Source organism: Pituophis catenifer, unplaced genomic scaffold, assembly GCF_029215685.1.
Source record: "Pituophis catenifer annectens isolate HBS135680 unplaced genomic scaffold, rPitCat1.0.hap2 SCAF_1, whole genome shotgun sequence".
Taxonomy (NCBI): Eukaryota; Metazoa; Chordata; class Lepidosauria; order Squamata; family Colubridae; genus Pituophis; species Pituophis catenifer.
In genome coordinates, this window is record NW_027256881.1 from 232,847,306 (window position 1) to 232,869,466 (window position 22,161).

At 42.4% G+C, this 22,161-nt stretch overlaps 1 protein-coding gene across 2 annotated transcripts in view; it reads right to left on the minus strand.

Annotated features, from left to right (window-relative positions):
• The window catches only part of DNPEP (aspartyl aminopeptidase), a 48,654-nt gene that overhangs the window by 20,986 nt on the left and 5,507 nt on the right, over positions 1 to 22,161 (minus strand). Inside the window, exons 1-2 of one of the 2 annotated variants that reach the window (XM_070956635.1) lie at positions 1,348 to 1,420; positions 1,065 to 1,140 (exon numbers count right to left, since the gene is read on the minus strand). In XM_070956635.1, coding sequence (XP_070812736.1) covers positions 1,065 to 1,140; positions 1,348 to 1,353 — 82 coding nt within the window. In that variant the 5' untranslated portion in view covers positions 1,354 to 1,420. Of the gene's footprint in view, positions 1 to 1,064; positions 1,141 to 1,347; positions 1,421 to 22,161 lie in introns of those variants that run through there. The other variant, XM_070956610.1, reaches the window with a different exon arrangement.

Sequence of the window (22,161 nt, forward strand, 5' to 3'; positions counted from 1 at the left end):
CTAACCCTTTTGGCTTCCCTTGCAGATGCTCCTGCCCACAATACCTGTATAATAAGTAAGTATGTTTAGTCTTTAGAAATGGTGTTATTTTGCTTCAGAGGTTACAGTTCAGTAATTCTGATGCAGGTACAAAAATTAATATTAAAAGTACACAAACATTCTACTAGCAATTTATAAAAGATAGCAATAATAAGATCTGTCGGCAAAGTGCACATATAATTTCTACCTTTTTTTAAACAAAGGAGAGAGAAAAACAGCAATGAAAAGGATTGGGCAAAATTATGAATTTTGTTCAAATAGTTAAGATAATTTGTTGTTTGATAACAAGTGTCATTCTAAAGATGGAGTCTGCCAACTATCAAATTATAGTAAATCCTACGGGCATAGAGAAGGGAAGATTAAGGATATTAAAAATTGTCTCTGTATATTTTTTAAAAAGTGTGAGCTTCTGCTTCAAAGAAGTAATTAAGGTGCTGTTAATGATTCAACAATATCAAATTATGCTAAGCATGGCTTGCAGATAAGACAAGGAACAAAGTTCTGCAGGGAAAAAAAAGATTATAAAGGCTCAGGAAGAAATAAGGAGGTTATCCTTTGTTCTACCTAATGCTCACAAGTATGATAAAAGACAAGTTAATAATTTCTCACACTGCAGTGGCACAGAAGAATTGGGACACTAAAAGAAAACATTATTTTGCGAGGGTGGAGGTGGAGAAAGACAATAGTAGGGAAAACCACAGGAGTTAAGAAAAAAGAAATGGTAACAATACTGGCAAATCAAACGCAGAAACATCCCTCATTCAACTTGCTTTTTAGTCCATTAACTTTAATCCTGCGCGAATATTCTAAAAAAAAATCTGAAAAGGGGGCAATGTTTAAAAATCAAGCGTATACAGAGGTTTTTTACATGTTAACTGTGAGACCAGGCCTGAGATTCAAGAAAAGGCACCATAAACCTGGTTAATAGCCGGGCAAGGGTGCGCACAGCCACCCAGGGAAGGCCTCTCTCTGGTGACACCGGGGTCGGCGGCAAAGGTCCCGATTTCGCAGAATGCCTTCCTTACCGTGGAAAGGGGACGGGCTGCGGTGCACAAACTTCAGCAGCTCTTGCGCCGCCGCCTGCACCGCTTGCTTGCTGGTCTGGAAAGGGGGAAAAAAAAGGCGAATTAGGCGGGACTCGCCCCATCCCGGTCCCTCCAAACGGGTCTCCCCTACGGTTGCCTCCCCGCTGAACTAGACGACCCGACAGCGATCGCCCACCCGAACGGAGCCCGCCCTCCGAGCGATCTCTGTTCCCCGCAGCGGACGAGCTGGGGGCGCGAAAAGCGCTTCCCGCTTCTACTCTACCTGCATGCTTTGCACCCGCACCAGAGGCCAACAGGACGCCGCTACCCGGGGCCACCCCGCCTCGGAAAGAGTGTAATCGGCTCCACCCGCCACCGCTCGGCCTGCTGGGGACTTCGGAAGGGAAGCTGTGGGTCGGAGCCCTCTGCAGGTGTCCCTTGGTACGACCGATTGCCTAGCCCTAGTACATTTAACGAAGGAAGGAAATTTCCCGAAGCTATATAGGCGCCCTTCTTCTTTCTTCTAAGCGCGTCCGATTCCTGATGTATGACTGGTTTCGGAGTAAGGTGACAGAAGCTGGTCGATCTTGGCTGATTTCAAAAGAGCTATGCAAGTCAGATTTGGTGTGAATTTGGATGGGAGGCCACCAGGCTATCCCAGGGCTATAGAAGACAGTGGCAAAGCATTAAGAATATTCTGCCTGGAAAGCTGTATGAAGTCACAAGGAATTAAGCTTGACTCGAGACATTTTCAGGTATAGCCTGCTTTCATCTCCATCCCACTCTGAGTTCCCCAGAGGCCTTTTAGACCTGTACAAACTAACCCTTGCTTAATTTTGGTGCCTTCTTTCAAATCAAGGGTAACAGGTAACAGTAACAGAGTTGGAAGGGACCTTGGAGGTTATCTAGTCCAATCTTCTGCTCACACATGAGACCTATACTAGGGATTTGAACTGCCAACCTTTCTGATTGACAAGCTCAGCGTCTTAGCCACCTAGCCAGGCATATATTGGGTAGGCAATATATTATCCGTGGGTCCCAAACACTTCCATTGGTCCCTCATAGTCCCCCTTCCCTATCCAACTTTTATAAAGACTGCTTTAATTTTTTAAACTGATTTAGGAAGTTGCGAAACTGCAAAACAGAAGATCATCTCTACTGTCATGTAGCCCAATGCCTTCAGCATGGAAAAAAGTCTTATAGAAAGCTATTTCATCTTCCAGTTTAAGGAAATAATTTGAAAGTTGCCATGCTCACCATTGCTAGTTCTTCAATACCTACCATGCCATTTTTGTAGTCTGCCCATTATCTGTTCTATAGATTGCCAATTCATTCTTTTGCTTTATGTCTGCTTTACTAATCACATTTTCTATTGTGTTAACATTTATTATGTATTCTCACCAAGGATCTTTAGGAGCTTGTTTCTACCACTTGAAAATTTTAGTGCCACTCAGGGTGGATAAAAATCAATGATTTTTTTAAAAAAAATCAAAAAAATCAGATTTTTTTTATTTAAATCGGATTTTTTTGATTTTTATTGAATTTATTTTAATAAAAAACTTGGGGTAAAAATCTATCGTAAGATAGTTTTCTATTTAAGATACATAAATAATTTAGTTTATTCAGCATGAAATGGAGCTTAGTTATGTAGCACAAGGCTATTCTGCAACACTGGGACTATCGGTGAGTCAACAGTGGGTCAAAGGATTAGCAGAGATGACAGTTGCTCTTTAAAAATTATGATTTAAATCGAGTTGATTTAAATCAAGTCTTTTTACTAGTGATATAAATCATGATTTAAATTGACTCGATTTAAATCAAATCCACCCTGGTGCCACTGTAATACCCCCTCATGCAGAATCTGCCTCATCCAAAAACAATGGCCTAAAGTGAAGTAGAGTTATTGTCTTCAACAACTATTCAATGCTATCATCTTCTTTTCTTCTCCTCATCCACAGTTATAGCAGCATTTTTCTTCCAAAAGAAGAAAAATTATTTCACCTTTCTTTTGTATGAAAAATACCAATATATCTTCAGCCAATATCTAGTAGTCAGTGGTAGTCTGACCTAAGACTTCTAATCTAAGGCATGCTATAAGGTTACAACACTTAAAAGATACAATCAGATACCAAAATTGTCTTTTGAAACGAATTGGACAAGAGTTGGACAAGATCCAAGAGTATTCTCCCCTTAAAAAAAAATCAAAACTCTAATGATTGATTATAGACTTCAACTAGGAATCTGTGTAGATGGGATTCCTGAATCATGGATGACTTCACCTTAATAGGAATGGGCTTAAATCTTTTTCTTCCTCACAGTCAACTGCAGTTCCTGGGAAGAATTAAAAGATGAGAATGCCTAACAAACTCTTCCTTCCTATTTAAAGAAACCAGAGACCACCTAGCTCACAGTTAATCCAAAACCTGCACTGCTGGAGGTATCAGATATGGTTTGAAAAAGCCATAACTGAGCTATTTTGCTGAATCCAAGAGATCCCCCTTGACCCTCTCTTTTCCCAGTTGAAACAATTGTAATAATAATTGTTTTATGACATTAATTAGCATAGGATCTTATGTATTATAAATAGTTAAACCTTCACAGTGCTCCAAGATTACGCTTTCTGCAGTAGATGGATGTGCTATCCTTCCGGCAATTAAAAAAATGCTTGTATTATTTGCACTGAGTCAGAATATGGGCAATTGTAAAAGCCAACATTACCCAAGATGATAATTTCTATTAGTAATGTTTCTAACCTTTAATAAAAAGTTGCTCACATAAGGAAGAAATAGGCCCAAAAAACCCCCCACATATAGTTCACTAAGAAAAAGAGTTAATGTATTTGAATTTCTGGGTAAAAATAGAAGAAGTGGATGGCTTGATATATAGTAATTAAGTCAGAACAGATAGTAATTTTTTCTAGGCAGTGTAAATTTTACCCCCATATTCATAAGTCATAACAACTTGATTTTGGCATTTTCTGCATCTAAAAGGCAGCTGTGACCCTTGTTTTGCTTCAGAGCACTCAGATACCCCAAATCTATGATCTTCTAGGTCCGTGATGGCAAACCTATGATACGTGTGCCACGGGTGGCACGCGTAGCCATATCTGTGGGCACGTGAGCGTTGCCCTAGCTCAGCTGCAGCGCACATGTGTGTGCTAGCCAGCTGATTTTTGGGCCTTCCGGGCTCACCGGAGGGGCCTCCAGAAGGCCTGTGGGGGGGTGGGAAAGGCCGTTTTCACCGTCCCCAGGCTCCAAGAAAGCCTCTGGAGCCTGGGGAGGGCAAAAAACAGGCCTATCGGGCCCACCGGGAACCTTTTTGCCATCGCATGCCAAAAGCGGGGAGAGTGCGGGGGGTCACGTGCATGCGTGGGGGGCGGGGCGCCGAGGGAGCATTGAATTATGGGTGTGGGCACACGCATGCACGACAACCCCCCTGTGGTCCCCTCCCTTTTGGCACATGATGGCAAAAAGTTTAGTTATCACTGTTCTAGGTCAACATGTTCACTGCCAAACGCTAATGCCATATAAGGAGGAACTGTCTTATGGTATGTGCATTCTTATATGAAGGGGGGATAGCACTTGAACAGTTAAGCACATCTAGCACTTGTGCCTCAGTTTTCTGTAGAAAATCAGCTTTTTTTCCTTTGTAGACATGATAGCAACAGGTCATCTGCTCCATTTGCAGTTAGGCTTGTACTGGAAATCAGATTACTCAGTCCCATTCTATTCAAACGGAACAAACAAGTTAAGAATACAATACTTCCACGCGCCAAGCCTTCAAGCCAAGGGAGCAAGAGAGCATCTAGAATAAAAGGAGTGATCTGAATGTCCTCTTATGAACACTTCATCATAATAGCATGTTTTCTTCTAATTTATTTATTTCTTTAGATTTAGACACTACCCCACTCCAGAGGGACTCTGGATAGGTCACAATTTTAAATAATAATATATGAAATACAATATGTAAAAAACAACCTATGTCTAGGCGACGCGTCTTGAGCCTCTTTATAAATGATTTGTTAAAAGTCTATTATTTGAGCACCCAACAGTTCAGGTTAAAAACACAGCAGTGGCAGCACATTTCTGGGAAATCTGGAATAGAAACCCAGATAGAAAGATGAAAGCCATCTTATACAGAATCGCACTTGGGGGAAAGAAGCACCACTGTTATGCCATTCATAGTTATTTGAGGCTACCAGAAAATTAACTCATTTGTGGAGTCTTTTCTTGTCCAGCTGCCTAAATATTACTTCTACCCAAGTTCTAACATGTAACCATACAACATTTAGCTTTCAAAATTTTTACACTTGACAATCGCGACTGACTCAAGTGATATCCATAAAATGCAGTTTTAGGAGCCGGCAATTATTATGCAATAGTTTGCTGAATCTTTCCACCCATCTAGTATTCTTCTCTACTGTCAGCTTGCCTTATGCTCATCTGTCTTGCACAGTGGGCCTGATAAAATGCAACATCTGGCTTAATTTAATCCTGCCTTGTATTTTTATACAATACAATAGAAAGTGTTTGGTACTGCATATTTCACTCTGGAAATAAGCAGGATGATAGATTTGACGACAAAGAAAAAATTCAAAAGATCTGTAGGAAGTTAGCACCCACCCCTCTCCTAGGAAAATAAGATATTTTAGGAAATATTAAAAGGGCAGAATATTTTCCCTAAAAGGGAGGCAGAAACTCACCACCACCCCCTCTTTGTCAATGGACCATTAAAGCCTGGGCCAGTCTATTTCACATAACAAAGATCTACCTCCTTCAGACAGAGCCATAGTAGGAATTGCCAAAAGCCCTTTCATTACATCATCACCCAGCAAGAGTCAACCAAGCCTGAGACTCAAATAGACAACCCACAAAGTTACCCCTGCATGGCCCCATGGGAGTCTGACAACCAATCAGAATACAAAAACTCAAATTCAAAAGCCCAGAGAGGGCATAAAACCCAGGTACTATCAGCATCTCTTTCCTTTTTTTCTTCGCCCAAGATCTTCAAGGCATGTGATCCTGTCCACCATTAAAATCATCTTTTCAAGCAGCCACCATGTTTCCAGTGTCTTTCTCCTCACTTGGAACTGAACCCAGAAGGATATTTCTTCCAATAGATCCATGGAATTTACCTTCCTCTCCATTCACAGTCAACCGAGCCTAAAGTATCAAACTCTATTCAAATGGAGCTTGGAATATTAAAATAGTCCCCCCAAATCTGTCCCCGGTTAGTACCAGTATGGATTGAAAAGGATTTTACCACAGGATGTGGGCCTACTAGCTAGAATGCCACTTGCTGTCAGAAGACTTTCAGAGACAGCCCTCTGTAGAAGACAAATAATTTCAGCCTCATTCTGAATTATCTCTGATTCTTTTGTTTGTTTTGGAAGGCCATCCTATTCTCAGGAATCTCCAACATCAAAGTTCAAAAGTATCTTTCTATCTTGCATATTCATAATCCAAATTTTGCTTTGTTAGAGAGCCATAAGGACAACTATTGCCTGCATAAATCTTTTTTCACAATATCACAACATCTGAATATTGTTTCCAGTAGGCAAGTCTATGGCATATTTCTGACTTCTGCTTCCTTTACTATTGATAATCACTTCAAAATGCAATTCTGTTGCTGCTCTGTCATTATTTTGATCTTCTTTATAATTAATCTTACAATTAATCAATTTTTTTTCCACTGTGCTCCTTGACTTTATTAAAGTGCGGACATCATTTGCATTTTCAACTTTCAGAGTAGCGTCATCAGCATAACATAATTATTGATGGATATGATCTTGAAAAAATATTATCTACCATATCAATCCAGTAATTAAGCTTAATATTGGTGTTCTGGTTAATGAGAAACACCGGCAGCTATGCGGCACAAGGGAAATGGCACTATTTCACAGGAAAGTTTTGCAGTAATATTTTTTTTTAATTTAATAAATATATGTTGAATGGTATATCATAATTCTCTTCATTTCTGACTCACTAAGGATGTTATGTATGTAGATTTGGGCAGGCAGTTTGAATTAACTGACCGTCAGCTGATCGGCTGACCACCACAGCTGCAAGGTATATAAAGGGAGCTGTTTCCCCTGGTCAGTTGCTGGGTTCTCATCCTACAATAAAGAGCTGTTGTCACTCACTGCCTGGCTTGCTGCATCCTCATTCACCCAATCTAACATTGGTGATGAAGGTGGGATTTTGAGGCCAGAAGCCACGGAAAGAGCTGAAGCCACAAGCTGACGAGAGAGCTGCAAACCCGAATACAGCCAGGCGAGCGAGCGGAGCACTTGGAGAATCTACCAACGATGTCTACCTACGTGCCGCCAGCACCTTTCAATCCAGCGGAAGAAAAGTGGGGATCCTACATGTCCCGCTTCGAATGTTTCCTGGTGGCCAGCGACCTACAGGGGCTACCCGATGTACGGAAGAAAGCCCTGTTCCTGAGCCATTGTGGACCCAAGGTGTTCGATATGGCAGAGGCCCTGTCGGAACCAAACTCAGTCCACACCATCTCGTGGCAGACACTTCAGACATTGCTGAAGGACCACTATGCCCCAACGCCATCGAAGTACGTCCAACTGTTCGACTTGCAGCAAAGGCTGCAGCACGAGGGAGAATTGATCAGCGAGTACGTTGCTGCCCTGCGCAAGGCCGCCAACCAGTGTGAGTACAGAGACCTCGATGAGATGCTGCTAGAGCAACTAATCTGCGGAGTGAGAGATATTCGCTTGCAGAGGTGGTTGCTCGCAAAAACGAATCTCACGCTACACATCACACTGGATGAGGCGAGGGCTCACGAATCCTCATCCAAGGCAGCTGAGAGACTACAGGGGACGACGCAGAGCAGAACGGCACAGAAGTCAGCCCCGGTTCACCAGGAAACTATTGGCACGGGAAGCGAGGGAGAGTTGGACAAGGAGGTCTGCCGGACCGAACAGTACCGGCAGGACTGGCGAGGCCAGCGAAATGCCTGTGCGAGTTGTGGGGGACCCCATCCGCGCCAGACCTGCAAGTTCCGAGACGCAATTTGCCAGCAATGCGAGCGGAAGGGGCACATCGCCAGAGTCTGCAGAGCCAAGCAGAACCCCCATTACAAGCCGTGGAGCAACGCGAGCCAATCAGAGACGGCGCAGCGGACGAGAACCAACCCGAAGGGCGGCTACAGGAAGAGTGCGAAATCTGAGGATCTTGAGGCCTGCACCATCCGAATCGGCCGGACCTGCACGTCCCCCGGGGAGAAGACCTACACGACGGTCGACATCAAGGGGCAGGAGTGCGTAATGGAGATCGACACCGGATTCCCAATTACCATCATGTCCTGGGACAAGCTAAAGAAGGCTGTCCCCAGCATCCAGAGACGGCAACTACAGCACCAGCGTCTGGGCCTGTGTGATTACCAGGGGAACCGTATCCCCGTGGAAGGAATCGGCGAGTTCCAGGTGGAGTACGGGGAATTCTGGGAGAAGCTTCCCCTCACCGTGGTCAGCGGAAAGCTCCCAAGTCTCCTGGGCATGGACTGGTTCAGAGCCCTGGGCATGGGATTCACCGGAGTCCGCAACGTGCGAAGCACCCTGAAGGACGACCTGATGCAGGAGTTCCAGGACGTGTTCGACGAGCGGCTCAGCAAGTATGTGGGGACCCCTATTTCATTCAACCTCGACCCCAACATTGCCCCCATCAGGCTGAAACCAAGGAGGGTACCTTTCGCCCTAAAGCCCAAGATCGATGTGGAATTGGACAAATTGATTAAGCAGGGGGTGTTAGTGCCAGTCGATCATGCTCAGTGGGAGACCCCAATTGTGACCCCCGTTAAGCCGGATGGGTCTGTGTGCATCTGCGCAGACTATAAGTATACGATCAACAAGGCCCTGCAGCAGAGTGCCTATCCGGTTCCGATCGTACACCACCTTCTGCATTCCCTATGGCCAGGCAAGATCTTCACTAAACTCGATCTTGCGCAGGCATACCAGCAGCTGCCGGTAGATGGCGCTACCGCGGAGACACAAACTATAGTAATGCATAGAGGTGCCTTCAAGTGTACCAGACTCCAATTCGGAGTCAGCATAGCTCCAGGACTATTCCAGAGCACCATGGAGCGACTGTTACAAGGGATCCCTGGGATGGTCCCGTATTTTGATGACGTGCTCGTCACTGCAGAAGACGAACAGCAACTAGGGGAGAGACTAAGACACGTACTAGAGAAGTTCAGAAGTGCAGGACTCAGGGTCAAACGTAACAAGTGCATGATCGCAGTCCCTTCTGTGGAATTCTTGGGGTACCGGGTAAACGGAACCGGCATACACCCCACTAAAAGCAAGGTTAGGGCGATCCGAGAGGCTCCCACCCCCAAAGATAAGGCGGACCTACAAGCGTTCTTGGGACTATTGAACTTTTACGCAATTTTTTTAAGGGACAAGGCAACAGTAGCGGAGCCCCTGCACAGACTGTTGGCCAGAAAGTCCAAATGGGTTTGGGGGAAGGCTGAGGCTACCGTGTTTGCTGCCATAAAGAAACTCCTGTCGGCCAAGAGTTTCCTAATCCAGTACAATTCTACGCTTCCCTTAGTGCTAGTCTGTGATGCATCCCCCTTCGGCGTGGGGGCCGTCCTGAGCCATAGACTACCGAATGGTCTAGAGGCACCCATCGCCTACTACTCCCGGACTCTTTCAAGTGCCGAACGGAACTACAGTCAACTTGACAAAGAGGCCCTGGCAGCTGTCTCGGGAGTCAAGAAGTTCCACGAATACCTGTTCGGCAGAGACTTAAAACTCATAACAGACCATCACCCCCTCTTGGGTCTCATCACAGGGGATCTACCCATCCCGGCAGCCCTATCTCCCAGGATGACACGCTGGGCCATCTTCCTGGCAGCATACTCCTATCGCCTGGTACATCGACCAGGGGTGAGCATGGGCAACGCCCATGCCCTCAGCCATTGCCCGTTACCGGACAGGATAGAGGACCCCACACCTGGAGTTCCAGTCCTGCTGATTGACATCTTGGACTTGGGGCCCATCACTTCAGCAGAGGTGGCAAGGGCCTCAACCAGAGACCACGTGATTAGGAAAGTTACGAATTGGGTCACCAGGGGGTGGCCGGAAAAGACTGAGAGTGGGGAATTCAAACACTTCGCTAACAAAAAGGGCGAACTGACAATGCAAGGGGGTTGTCTTTTGTGGGGCGATCAGGTTATTGTTCCCTTGTGCCTAAGGGAAAAAGTTTTAAATCTATTGCATGAGGGGCACCCCAGGATTGTGAGGATGAAGGGGTTAGATAGGAGTTATGTATGGTGGCCCCTAATGGATAAAGACATCACTGAGTGGGTGGGGAAGTGCCAACCCTGCCAGGAGTCTAGGCCAGACCCCCCCCACAGCACCGGTTAGGGAATGGGAATGACCCCAGGGTCCCTGGTCTAGGATACATATAGACTTTGCCGGCCCATTCCATTGGCAGGTATTTATGGTCGTTGTGGATGTTTTCTCTGATCTGGTTGGAGATCAGACTCATGAAAACCACTATCACTGATGCCGTCATTACGGAGCTAAGGCAGTTGTTTGCCACCCATGGCCTACCGGACACCTTAGTCTCAGATAACGGGCCCCAATTCATGGCCACGCAGTTTGAGGGATACCTAGCAGAGTTGGGGATCAGACGTGCTATCCGCCCCGTTTCATCCGGCTAGCAATGGATTGGCGGAGAGATTTGTGAGAATGGCTAAGGAAACCATCTCACGCCTAGGCCCCGGGGACTGGCAGGAGAGGATAGATAAATTCTTAATGGCCCAACATGCCACACCATGCACTGCCATAGGCAGGAGCCCGGCAGAACTCCTGATGGGGAGGAAGCTCCGAGGAGTCCTAGACAGGCTACACCCCACTTATTCCCCTGATAATTTCAGAGGGGCAGAGAAAAGACGTAGGGAGTTCACAATAGGAACACCAGTATTCGCTAGAAATTACGGAAATGGGCCCCTCTGGGAAACCGGGACAATCATGGAGGTAACTGGGCCCAAGTCATATAGAGTAGACGTGGGAGATGGGAGGATTTGGCACAGACACATTAATCAGTTACGGAAGTGTTTGGCCGCCGAAACAGAAGACATCTTCGACGAACTGTTCCCTAGCTACCAACAGAACTCTCGACCTAACTCAAACCCGAAATCCAGCGCCGCCCCATCACGGAAGATCGACTAGCCGCAGAAGTCGCCGCCCATAACGAATTGTTGGAGGTTCCATTGGCGGAGCAGGGAGAAACAGGGAGTTCCTCCGACCTGCTCGACGCCACACCTCCGACTGAACTGCGCAGGTCAACTAGGGTGCAGACATGCCCTGGTCACCTGACAGACTTTGTATGCTAATGTCCACCCCAAGTGACTTCTGGGAGGGGAGGAATGTTATGTATGTAGATTGGGGCGGGCAGTTTGAATTAACTGACCGTCAGCTGATTGACTGACCACCACAGCTGCAAGGTGTATAAAGGGAGCTGTTTCCCCTGGTCAGTTGCTGGGTTCTCACCCTACAATAAAGAGCTGTTGTCACTCACTGCCTGGCTTGCTGCGTCCTCATTCACCCAACCTAACAAAGGACATTTGTGTAAATGTAAAGAAGGTCTCAGTATTGCAGCTCTCAGACTAATGAACCAGACCCCATGTAACCTTCTTGATAACAATTTGATTTAGAAATTGTGTGTATGGTTTGCAAGTTCATTGTGTGCAAGAACAGCAGAGAGAACCATAAGCTTTGAAAGAACACTTACTGTGGGAAGGAAGTGGCTTTTTTAAGCAAGTGGAAAAAATGGTCAAAAGAAGAAACCATGTACTGAATCTTGTGTAGGGCTAAAGCTACTGAAATGTCTAACTCTGCTGCCATCTAGTGGCTAACTGGATTCTTGCAGATCAGATCTCCTAGCCCTCCCCCATTAAAAAGAGGGTACATGATGTTTCTCCATCGCTTTGGGATTTGCATGCTCAAACCAGTAGCAGCAGCAGTAAGGGCAAAAGAAAATGATTCAAATCATATTGTCAGTACCACTGCATGGCAGCTGATTTATAGACCTGAGCAGAATATAGGGATACCAGATTAGTTTTTGGAAATTTTAATTCTTAACAATATATATCTTTAACAGATTAATAGAGTTGGAAGGGACCTTGTAGGTCATCTAGTCCAACCCCCTGCCCAAGGAGGAGACCCTACACCATTTCTGATAGATGGCAGTCCAGTCTCTTCTTGAAAGCTTCCAGTGATGAAGCTCCCACAACTTCCGAAGGCAACTATGTTCCATTGGTTGATTGTTCTCACGGTCAGAAAATTTCTTCTTATTTCTAGGTTGAATCTCTCCTTGATCAGTTTCCATCCATTATTCCTTGTCTGGCCTTCGGGTGCTTTGGAAAATAGATAGATCTTGATCTAGGATCTGCACAGTGGTGAAATGTAAAATTTGTTACTACTGGTTCTGTGGGCATGGCTTGGTGAGGGGGGGGGTATTATGACTGGGTGGGCATAGCCAACTTTTTTTTTTTTTAACTTTTAAAAGCATTTTTCTACAACCTCTTTGGCCGAAGAGGTTGTAAAAAAATGCTTTTAAAAACCTCTGACGATCAGGCAACTCAGCTGGGATCATCAGAGGCTTTTAAAAGCATTTTAACTACAACCTCTAGAAAAAATGCTTTTAAAATGTTCTGACAATCCCAGCTGAGCCACGCGATCATCAGAGGCTTTTTTTTTTTTAAACTTTTAAAAGCATTTTTCGGCTGAAGAAAAAATGCTTTTAAAAGTAAAAAAAAAAAGCCTCTGATGATCGCGCAGCTCAGCTGGGCATGGGGGATGGGCAGGGATTTTTGCTACTGGTTCTCCGAACCACCTGCCATCATCACTACCGGATCGAGTGATCCGGTCCGAACCGGGAGTATTTCACCCCTGGATCTGCATATGTTTTCTTCAGTCCATGAAAAAAGTAACCTATGCAGCAGCAGACACATACATAGGAAAGATGCTTCCAAAAACTAAATGTGGATTAATGAAGCAACTTCAATTTAATTTTAATTCATAAAATATAGCATGATGGCCCCCTGCATGTTAATTCATTTTCTCATTTGATCACATTAAAAATTACAATTCTGTGGCAACTTTGGGAAGGTGGTAAATGAGAGATACATTTGGTTTCGGATCAAGGGAACTGCAAAGCAAAAGATATTCTGAAAGCTGTTTAAGAAATCATTTTCCCAATAACTTGTCTTTTAGGTGGTTTAAAAAAATATAACAAATTAAATAAAAATAAAAAATTGCTTCCTTTTCCCTGAGGCTGGCTCTAGTGCCCACTTGGGGGAGCTGCTGTTGCAACAATAATTTTTCCTAATGGTAAATTCTAGGAAACTGACAGTTCTGCTTGTTCTTCATATCAATCTAACTTTGATTTTAGATACTTTACTGGCACAAGCAAGCAAAGACTGATAATTTATATTGCGAGGAAAAATCAATAATCAGAACATGTGGCCCAGGGAGGAGACATTGTAAACAGCATATATTCCAACATTTCCATTGTTCCTTCTCAAGATACCCCTCCCTTCCCCACACAGTCCCAACGTCAAAATGCAGCATTTAAATTTTGCAAATCTTTTTGCAACCCTCCTGTTTCCCCACCGCAATGAGTAAGTGAGAGTAGTTGTTACAGGATAAGGTCATTTTGTAAAGCATCCTGTCCACTTCTGAAGGCCATGAGAAGCCTCTTCCCCAAAATCCAATTCTGAAAAGTTCCAATGACAATCCATGCACCGCCACTCCCTGTGGTCAGGTAACTGCATTTTGAGCACTCAACAACCTGCCCACATTTACAGCTGTTTGCAGTACCCTATGGTCATTTGATTGTGATTCACAGCATTTTTGCTGAAAACCAGTATTTACTTCCAGTTTTCGGCAAAAACGTCTCATAATTAAACCACGGAAGGGGACAATTCACCACAGCCAACTTGCCGTGGGAATTTGCAGCTGGACAACTCGCCACTGAACCACCATACAAAAGTTAAATTAATTTCAACAGAACCGTGGCCAATAATAATAATATGAAGTCAATCCAGAAATGCAAGAATTGCAATAATTTTGACGAAAACATGGTCACCAATGATAAATGTACCTGAATGAAACAATGTTGAATTTGTTGCAATATTTTCAGGATCAGACTCAATAAATCTAGTAAGAGTTAAAGGTTCAAATATATCTCTTTTTATTTACATTAGGCATTCTATATTCACTGAATATTCACAGATAGAAGCAAGGAATGGGTGCGTGCAGCTCCTTATATATACAATGGGTGGAGCTAGGTGTGGGAGTGGTAAAGTATGAATACATTAAGAAGTGAAGAATAAATTAACCCCTGATACCCCGTTCATATACTATTTACATATTACAGAATAAGGCATTTACATGTGACAAATCCCCCTCTAAATGCCGATTCGGTATGCTACACCAATTACATTCAGATTCAGGACAATACAAAACATATAACTTGGAAGTCAAGTATTTATGCTGCTTAGAAGGTAAAGGCTTTGTCAATATGTCAGCTAATTGTTCTGATGTCTCACAATGCACTGCTTTAATAAATCCATCCTGAGATAATTGTCTCACATGTTTAAATTTTATGTCTATATGTCTGGACCTTTGTCCAATGGCGTCAGATCTAGATATTTCGATAGCCGCTTTATTGTCTTCATGCATGACAAAAGGTAAGGCAGGTTTTTTCCAAACATCAGAAATTAAATCATTAAACCATACAAAGTTATTTGCTGCTTTAGATAAACAAACATATTCTGCTTCTGTCGTTGAAGTGGCCACTAAGTCTTGTTTGCCAGTGTACCAGTAAACTGGACAATCATTTAGGAGGAATACATAACCGGATGTACTTTTTCTGCATGAAGTGTCTCCAGCCCAATCCGCATCTGCGTAACATGTGAGGTTTGGTTCCTTAACATTATTAGGTTCTAATATCAAACAAAAATCTAAGGTATTTTTTAAATATCTTAATATCCTTTTAACAGCTTCCCAATGGTACATTGTTGGTTTGCTGACATGTCTGGACAATAAATTGAGGGGTAAAGCGATATCAGGTCTTGTCCAATTAGAAATGTAAAGAAGTGAACCTATGATTGATCTATAGAACGTGTTATCTTTGAATTCAGGGGATGATTCATCAGCATTTCTTAGGAAGTCAGTCTGCATAGGAGTGTCACAGGGTTTGGCATCACTTAGATTGCATTTGTTCAAGAGCTCTATGATCTTATCTCTCTGAGTAAGTTTGAATCCTCTTTTAGTCTTATTAATTTGGACACCAAGATACTTATTTACTTTGCCTAACGATTTCAATGAGAAATGTTCATTTAGCTTAGTTACAAATGTTTCTCTTCTTTCTTTATGTTTACCTATGTACAAAATGTCATCCACATAGATCAATACAAATTCTATGTAATCATTACCTTTTTTAACAAAGAAACAGTTATCAGCAGTAGTAGCATTGAAATCCATAGTTTTAAGTACTTTTACTAAACAATCATACCATCGTTTACCAGATTGTTTTAACCCGTATAAACTCTTGTTTAATAACCAAGTCTCATCCTTGTTTGTGTATTGACTGTGAGGTGCTCTTACATATATTTCCTTATCTAGTTTTGCGTGTAGATACGCAGTCTGTATGTCATATTGGAATACATCGAGATTGAGTGCTGATGCTACTACTAGAGCTGTTTTGACACTCTCAGTTCTTACTGTGGGAGAATACGTGTCAGTATAGTCCTCCGGATATTTCTGTGCATAACCCTGTGCAACTAATCTAGCTTTGTATAGAGTATTGCCTCCCTCTAAATTTTTAATTTTATATATCCACCTAGTACCAATAATGGTTTTGTCCTTTGGTGCAATTGCAGGTGTAAATACGTTTAATCCTTGTAAACTTTCCATCTCTTTTTTCATTGCTAATTCCCATTTTTCTTTTTCTTTACGAGGAAGTTTTAACACTTCTTCATATGTATTAGGTGTCGTTGATTCTCCATCCATATGCATTATATAATCCTTGTATTTATTTGGCATTTGATTTCTGGTGTTTCTAATTGTTTTTTCAGGTTTACTATTATTATCATGCAAATATCTTGCTTCCTTTTTTGTTAGTGTGTCTGTCTTTATTTTGTGTTGACTATTTGTCCATGTTTTGGTTTTGTTTCTATGTTTGTTGTCATTTTGCTTTTCTATAGTCCCTTTCTCTTGGAATTTTGTATCTTTGTTGTTACTTGGGAATATTTCATTAAGATGTATTCTACACCAGTTGGCCTGTTCATGGAACACAGCTGTTCTGGAAACTATAAATTTGTTATTATTATCAATGAATCTGTATCCTTTTGTGCCTGTCTCATATCCCATAAATCTGAGTCTTCTAGACACATTTTCTCCCTTTCTTCTTAATTGTTTAGGTATGTGTACGTCTGCAGTGACTCCAAATATGTGCATGTGTGCTAATTTTGGTTTCCTATTATACATCACTTCATATGGTGTCTTATTTACAATGCTGGACCAGGTTCTATTCTGTGTGTAATTGGAATAATGTAGGGCTTCTGACCAGAATTGTTTGCTTAAGCCAGCATCTTCCAATGTGCATCTAATCATGGTTTGTAATGTTGAGCTCTTCCTCTCTACAATTCCGTTCTGAAACGCAGAAAATGGGCTAGATGTGTAATGTAACATTCCTTTGTCCTTCAGCCATTGGGAGAATTCCTTAGACATGAATTCACATCCCCTATCTGTCATGATTTGTTTTATTTTGATATTGTGTTGTGTTTCTACGCGTTTATAAAATTCTTTAAATTTCTGAAAAGTTTCATCTTTGTGTTTTAATGTATAAACAAATCCATAGCGACTATAATCGTCCACTATGGTTAAGAAATAACGTTTTCTATAAGTGATTGATGGAGTTAGTGGACCAACCAAATCCATGTGTACTAAATCAAAAATTTTGTTGGTTGACCTAGTTGATTTTCTAGGCCTGGGGCTAGTTTTTAGTTTTGTAGATTTACATACTGAGCATTCCAAATAGTTTTCACAATTTTTTATTTTAACACCTTCTGCGTGTTCAGTCATTTTTTGTACTACAGGAAAACTGGCATGTCCTAATTTCCTGTGCAAAATATGAGCACACTCATCATGAATTGGCTTACCTATTTTTGGTTTTTTTTCATTATGTGCATCCTTGTGATCATGAGCTACTTTACATTCATCATTGTCACTGTTGCTAATGTTTCCATCATCTAGTTCAATACAATCTTCCATATTTGAATCAATGTTGTGTAACCATTTTTCCTTTGTTATTAAATAAGGTAGGCCTCCTTTAATCATTACTGTACCTATATCTATTTTATTTTTCTCCAAGGTCGCTTTTCCTTTTGAAAAAACAATATTAATATCAGAATCTCTGCTTAGTTTTATGGCACTTAGTATGTTATGAGGTATTTCAGGTATTAGTAATACCCCCTCTATTTTTCCTAGGCCAGGTAAGCTTACATTCCCTCTACCTAATACTTGAACCTTTTCTTGGTTAGCTACCTTTATTACAAATTTATCTTCTACAAATGAAGATAATATACTTTTGTTATTAGTGGTGTGATTAGTTGCTCCAGAATCAATAAGCCAGTTATTGTTCTCAGTTTGCTGTATGTTAGTGTTGTCTTGTTTATTTAGTCCATTCAGTGAACCAGATTTTCTATCCTTTGAATTATCTCTGCCCCCTCTATGCTCTTTGTAATTTGGTGGGCTTCTATATCTATGTCTATCAATGGAAGACTGTCTATAATTGTATTTGTTTCTGTGTTCTGACCTATGTCTTTCTTTTGAAATTTTGGGGCAATCTCTTCTATTGTGTTCCCTGGATCCACAGTTGTGGCATCTAAATGTTTCATTATATCTTTCTTGAAAAGCTACTTTTCTATATGGTTTGTGTTCTATGTGGTTGTTAGAGCGATTCCTCCTTGAATTGTCTTCAGCTATTAACTTGTTGGATAGACTTTCTATGGATAAGTATCCTAGATTGATTGTGTCTAAATGTGACATATAATTATCCCATGATGGGTCAAGTGAGTTGATGATAACACTTTTCATTGTTTGATCTGAAATCACCTCCCCCCTTAAATGCAGTTCAGCTCTTATTTTGTTTAAAGATATTAAGTGTTCACTTATGGAAACCCCTGGTTTTATCCTAGAGGAAAAGAAATCTTTAGACATTCTTGTGGTAGTAGCTACACTGTCACTGTGAAATAAATTGAACATGCATTGAATAATTTCTGAAACAGTCAGATTTTGCTTAATGCTGTGATACATAGCAGGAGATACACTAGAAATTAATAAGAAAAATGCTCTATGGTGTAAGCAGTCTAATTTTAGAGTCCAAGGTCTTTTTGGGGGACTAGTGATAAAAAACAGTAAGTTTTCTTTCATAAAGACAACCTGGAGCTGCTGATACCATTCTTGTAAATTAATGCCATCTATCCTCAGCTTTGGGAAGTCACTGGGCAAATTTCCGACATTATTGGGTCCATTACTTACAACCTGAGGTAGTCCGTGGTCTCGTAAATGCTGGAAATTACAAAATGGCGTGGGAATGCTCGCAACGAGCCTGCACGGTCCTCTCAGCAACTCATGTCTTCCTGGGCCGTCTGCGTAGTCTTGCGCATGCGCGTTGTCCATTCCGTCCCTGGAGTCGTTGTGAGAGGTTCTCGTCGTTGCGGCTCGCTCGTTCTGCTCTTCCTCAGACGAATCGGTTTCTGGCTCGATCTTGGGAGTCCTGATGATGGCGGCTGCTCTTTTTCTTCTTTTGAGAGCGTTGGTGCTTGCATCGGTCTGTGGCGTGGGGCGGTATCTGCAGGGCTCTCTGGGTTCAGGCGTCGGTGCTCTCGTTGTCAGGATGGGAGCGGGTAGATTTTGAGGCGTTGGCTTGCTTGCTTGCTTTCTAGTTGACTTTTTGGTAATTTTTAGTTTCGGCCCAAAAGCAGCAAAAAGCGTTTTCATTGCTGATTTTATCTGAGTATCTGTTGAATCACCTTCACTTTCCGATTCTGATTCTTCTGAGGTGTTTGACTTTTCTTTTTCGTTTTCATTGTCCAGTAATGCTTTTCGCGCCAGAAATTTTGAATCGAGTTTTCTGATTGGCTCTGCTTCGCTCACCCTGGAGGTCTGTTGAAACCAAGATGGCTGCCATTCAAAATTTTGCGCGGGATCACCGTTTTTCTTCTTCATAGTATTTTTTTCTGTAATCATATCACTCACTATTTTTGAATCTTTTGGCTTTTCAGTAGTGATGTGCTTCTCTCTCGCTGCTCCGCTGTTTTTCAGCATATCTTGGAGGTTTGCGATGAGGCTTTCATCATTCTTCTGGCTTTTTAATAGTTTTAATATCTCTGACCTGAGTTCGTTGTTTTCTATTTTGATTTCCTCTCGGTCATCATTTTCATTTATTATTTCTTCTTCTTCAGTGGTGTATTCTTCGGATTCTCTCGAAATCGCGTTTGTGGATTCATCGATTATTTCTTGATCCGTTTCCATTTCTTTGCTGTATGCCCTGGTGTTGGGCCTATCTCTCTTAGACATATTTAAATTTTTTATTGAGTCAATTAACCATCCTCTGCTACCAGCTTGTTGCAATATTTTCAGGATCAGACTCAATAAATCTAGTAAGAGTTAAAGGTTCAAATATATCTCTTTTTATTTACATTAGGCATTCTATATTCACTGAATATTCACAGATAGAAGCAAGGAATGGGTGCGTGCAGCTCCTTATATATACAATGGGTGGAGCTAGGTGTGGGAGTGGTAAAGTATGAATACATTAAGAAGTGAAGAATAAATTAACCCCTGATACCCCGTTCATATACTATTTACATATTATAGAATAAGGCATTTACATGTGACAGAATTGTCCTGCAGCGAGTTGTCCTACGGCAAATGGGCCATAGTAAGTTGGCCGTGGCGAATTGGCTGCAGCGAGTTGTCCTATAGACCAAGTGAACCATCATTTTACTTAATGACTGTGATGTTTGCTTAATGACCATGGCAGTCACTTTACAATCTTTATGGTGGCATTCATTTTACAGCCACTGCAAAAGTCATAAAACTGGATCAGTCACATGATGATCTGCTTTATGACTGTCACAAATTATGATCGTAATTGGCAGGTTCCATTATGGTAATAAATCAAAGACTAACTATATGTGGCGTGTGTGTGTGTGTGTGTGTGTGTGTGTGTGTGTGTATGTGTTTGGCAGTTTTCCAAGAAATCTAAGCTGGTGGTATGATGGGAGGCATTCTTTCTGCATATACAGTAAATTCCCACTAAATGCTGCAAGGGTGATGCATCACTATAGTACTGCAGCCAACATTTTCCCTCCAACAGCTGCAATCACGGCTGTAGGTTGCAATGTACAGCCTTTTCACTGCATGGGTGGTAGTGCAGAGAAATGGCTTGCTGACACCAAAGGCTGTGAGGTGGAACAATTTTAAAGCACAACGTTGTTTTAAGAAGAGAAAACCAAGTTGGGTAGTTTTTAATAAGGATTGTGAAATTGATTAGAAAGGCTAAAATTAGCTACCCCACCCTCTGGAACAGCATCCCTCAGAGACACCTATATAGGTAGGGATAAAAATAATCAAATCATAGGGTTGTAAGCAGGGATGGGCTGCTGGGGGTTCGCAGGGGTTCAGGAGAACCTCTAGCTAAGAGTCTGTGCAGTTCGGAGAACCCCCAAATCCCACTCCTGGCTGGCCCCACCCACCCCTCCCAGGAGCCCCCATGCGGCCCATTTTAGATGCAGGTAAGTGCAGGGCGCGTGTGGAGGCTCAGGGAGGGTGAAAAATGGGCCTACTGGAAGTTCAGGAAGGCCGGAAACGGGAGGGCCTCCGGAGCCTGGGGAGGCCATTTTCGCCCTCCTGGAGGCTCGAGAAAAGGCTCTGGAGCCTGGGGATGGCAAAAATGCCCCCCTCCCCCTGCCGTGGTGCAGGAGGCCGACTAGACCACGTCCACCATGGCCACGCCACCCAGCAACTGGGCAGAGAAGCCCTTGCTAAAATTTTTGAAGCCCATCTCTGGTTGTAAGGAATCTTGGGGGGGGGGTCTTCTAATCCACCCCCCTGCCCTAGGTAGGAGTCCTCATACCATCTCAGACAAATGGTTGCCCCATATTTTCTTCCTCGCCCTCATTTAGTAACTACTTCAGACAGTGGCCATTCACAGATATGAAAATGATGAAAAACCTTTGCAACCAATCCTCAGATTTATGACTTTTGCAAGAAGGTGAAGTAAGATCATAAGCATCATTGCAACTTCATTTAGCAACCGCTTAGCTTAATGAATGAATTACTGGCCCTAATTGTGGTTGCTAAAGGAGGACTGCTTGTACCACCCGGTACAAGGGATTCTGGAAGGCCCTTACAACCTGTCTCTGGTCCCAGGTCATTTGTTGTGTCTTTATATTGTTACCTTTGCTTTTTAGTCCAGACTGTTTTGTTTTGTTATTATATTTTAACTGCTTTAACTGTGTATTTTGTTGTTGTAAACTGCCCAGAGTTGTTGTTATTGTTTAAATAATAATAGCCGGTGATAAATTTAACTATGAAATCTCCTAAAGAAATCTAAATTCAGGTAACAGGAAACAGTAGGGTAAGACAAGAATTCCAGATAATGGGAAAACAGCCTGTCTCCAAGCCATAGGTATCTATTAGAAATTGCTATACCTTCATGATACGATTATTGGATTTGCACCAGATACATTCTAGAACTGATTCAAATTATTGCATCATTTTCGTGATGATACCATGATGCTCATGACATCAATTCCCATCTGTTGGGATACCCGTGTCCCAGTTCCATAGAGATCAAGCACTGCACCTTACTAAAGAGAAGCTTTGTAAATTGAGATGAGCCACAGCTAAGATCATGTTGTTAGACAACATGATCTGTGTGGCATTAATATGAGTCTGGTACACATACTACAGTAAGTACAGAAAGACTCAAAGTTTCTCTCAAAGGAAACTGCTTTAATGATAACCTCGAAAATCTAAAAGAGAATCATGTGA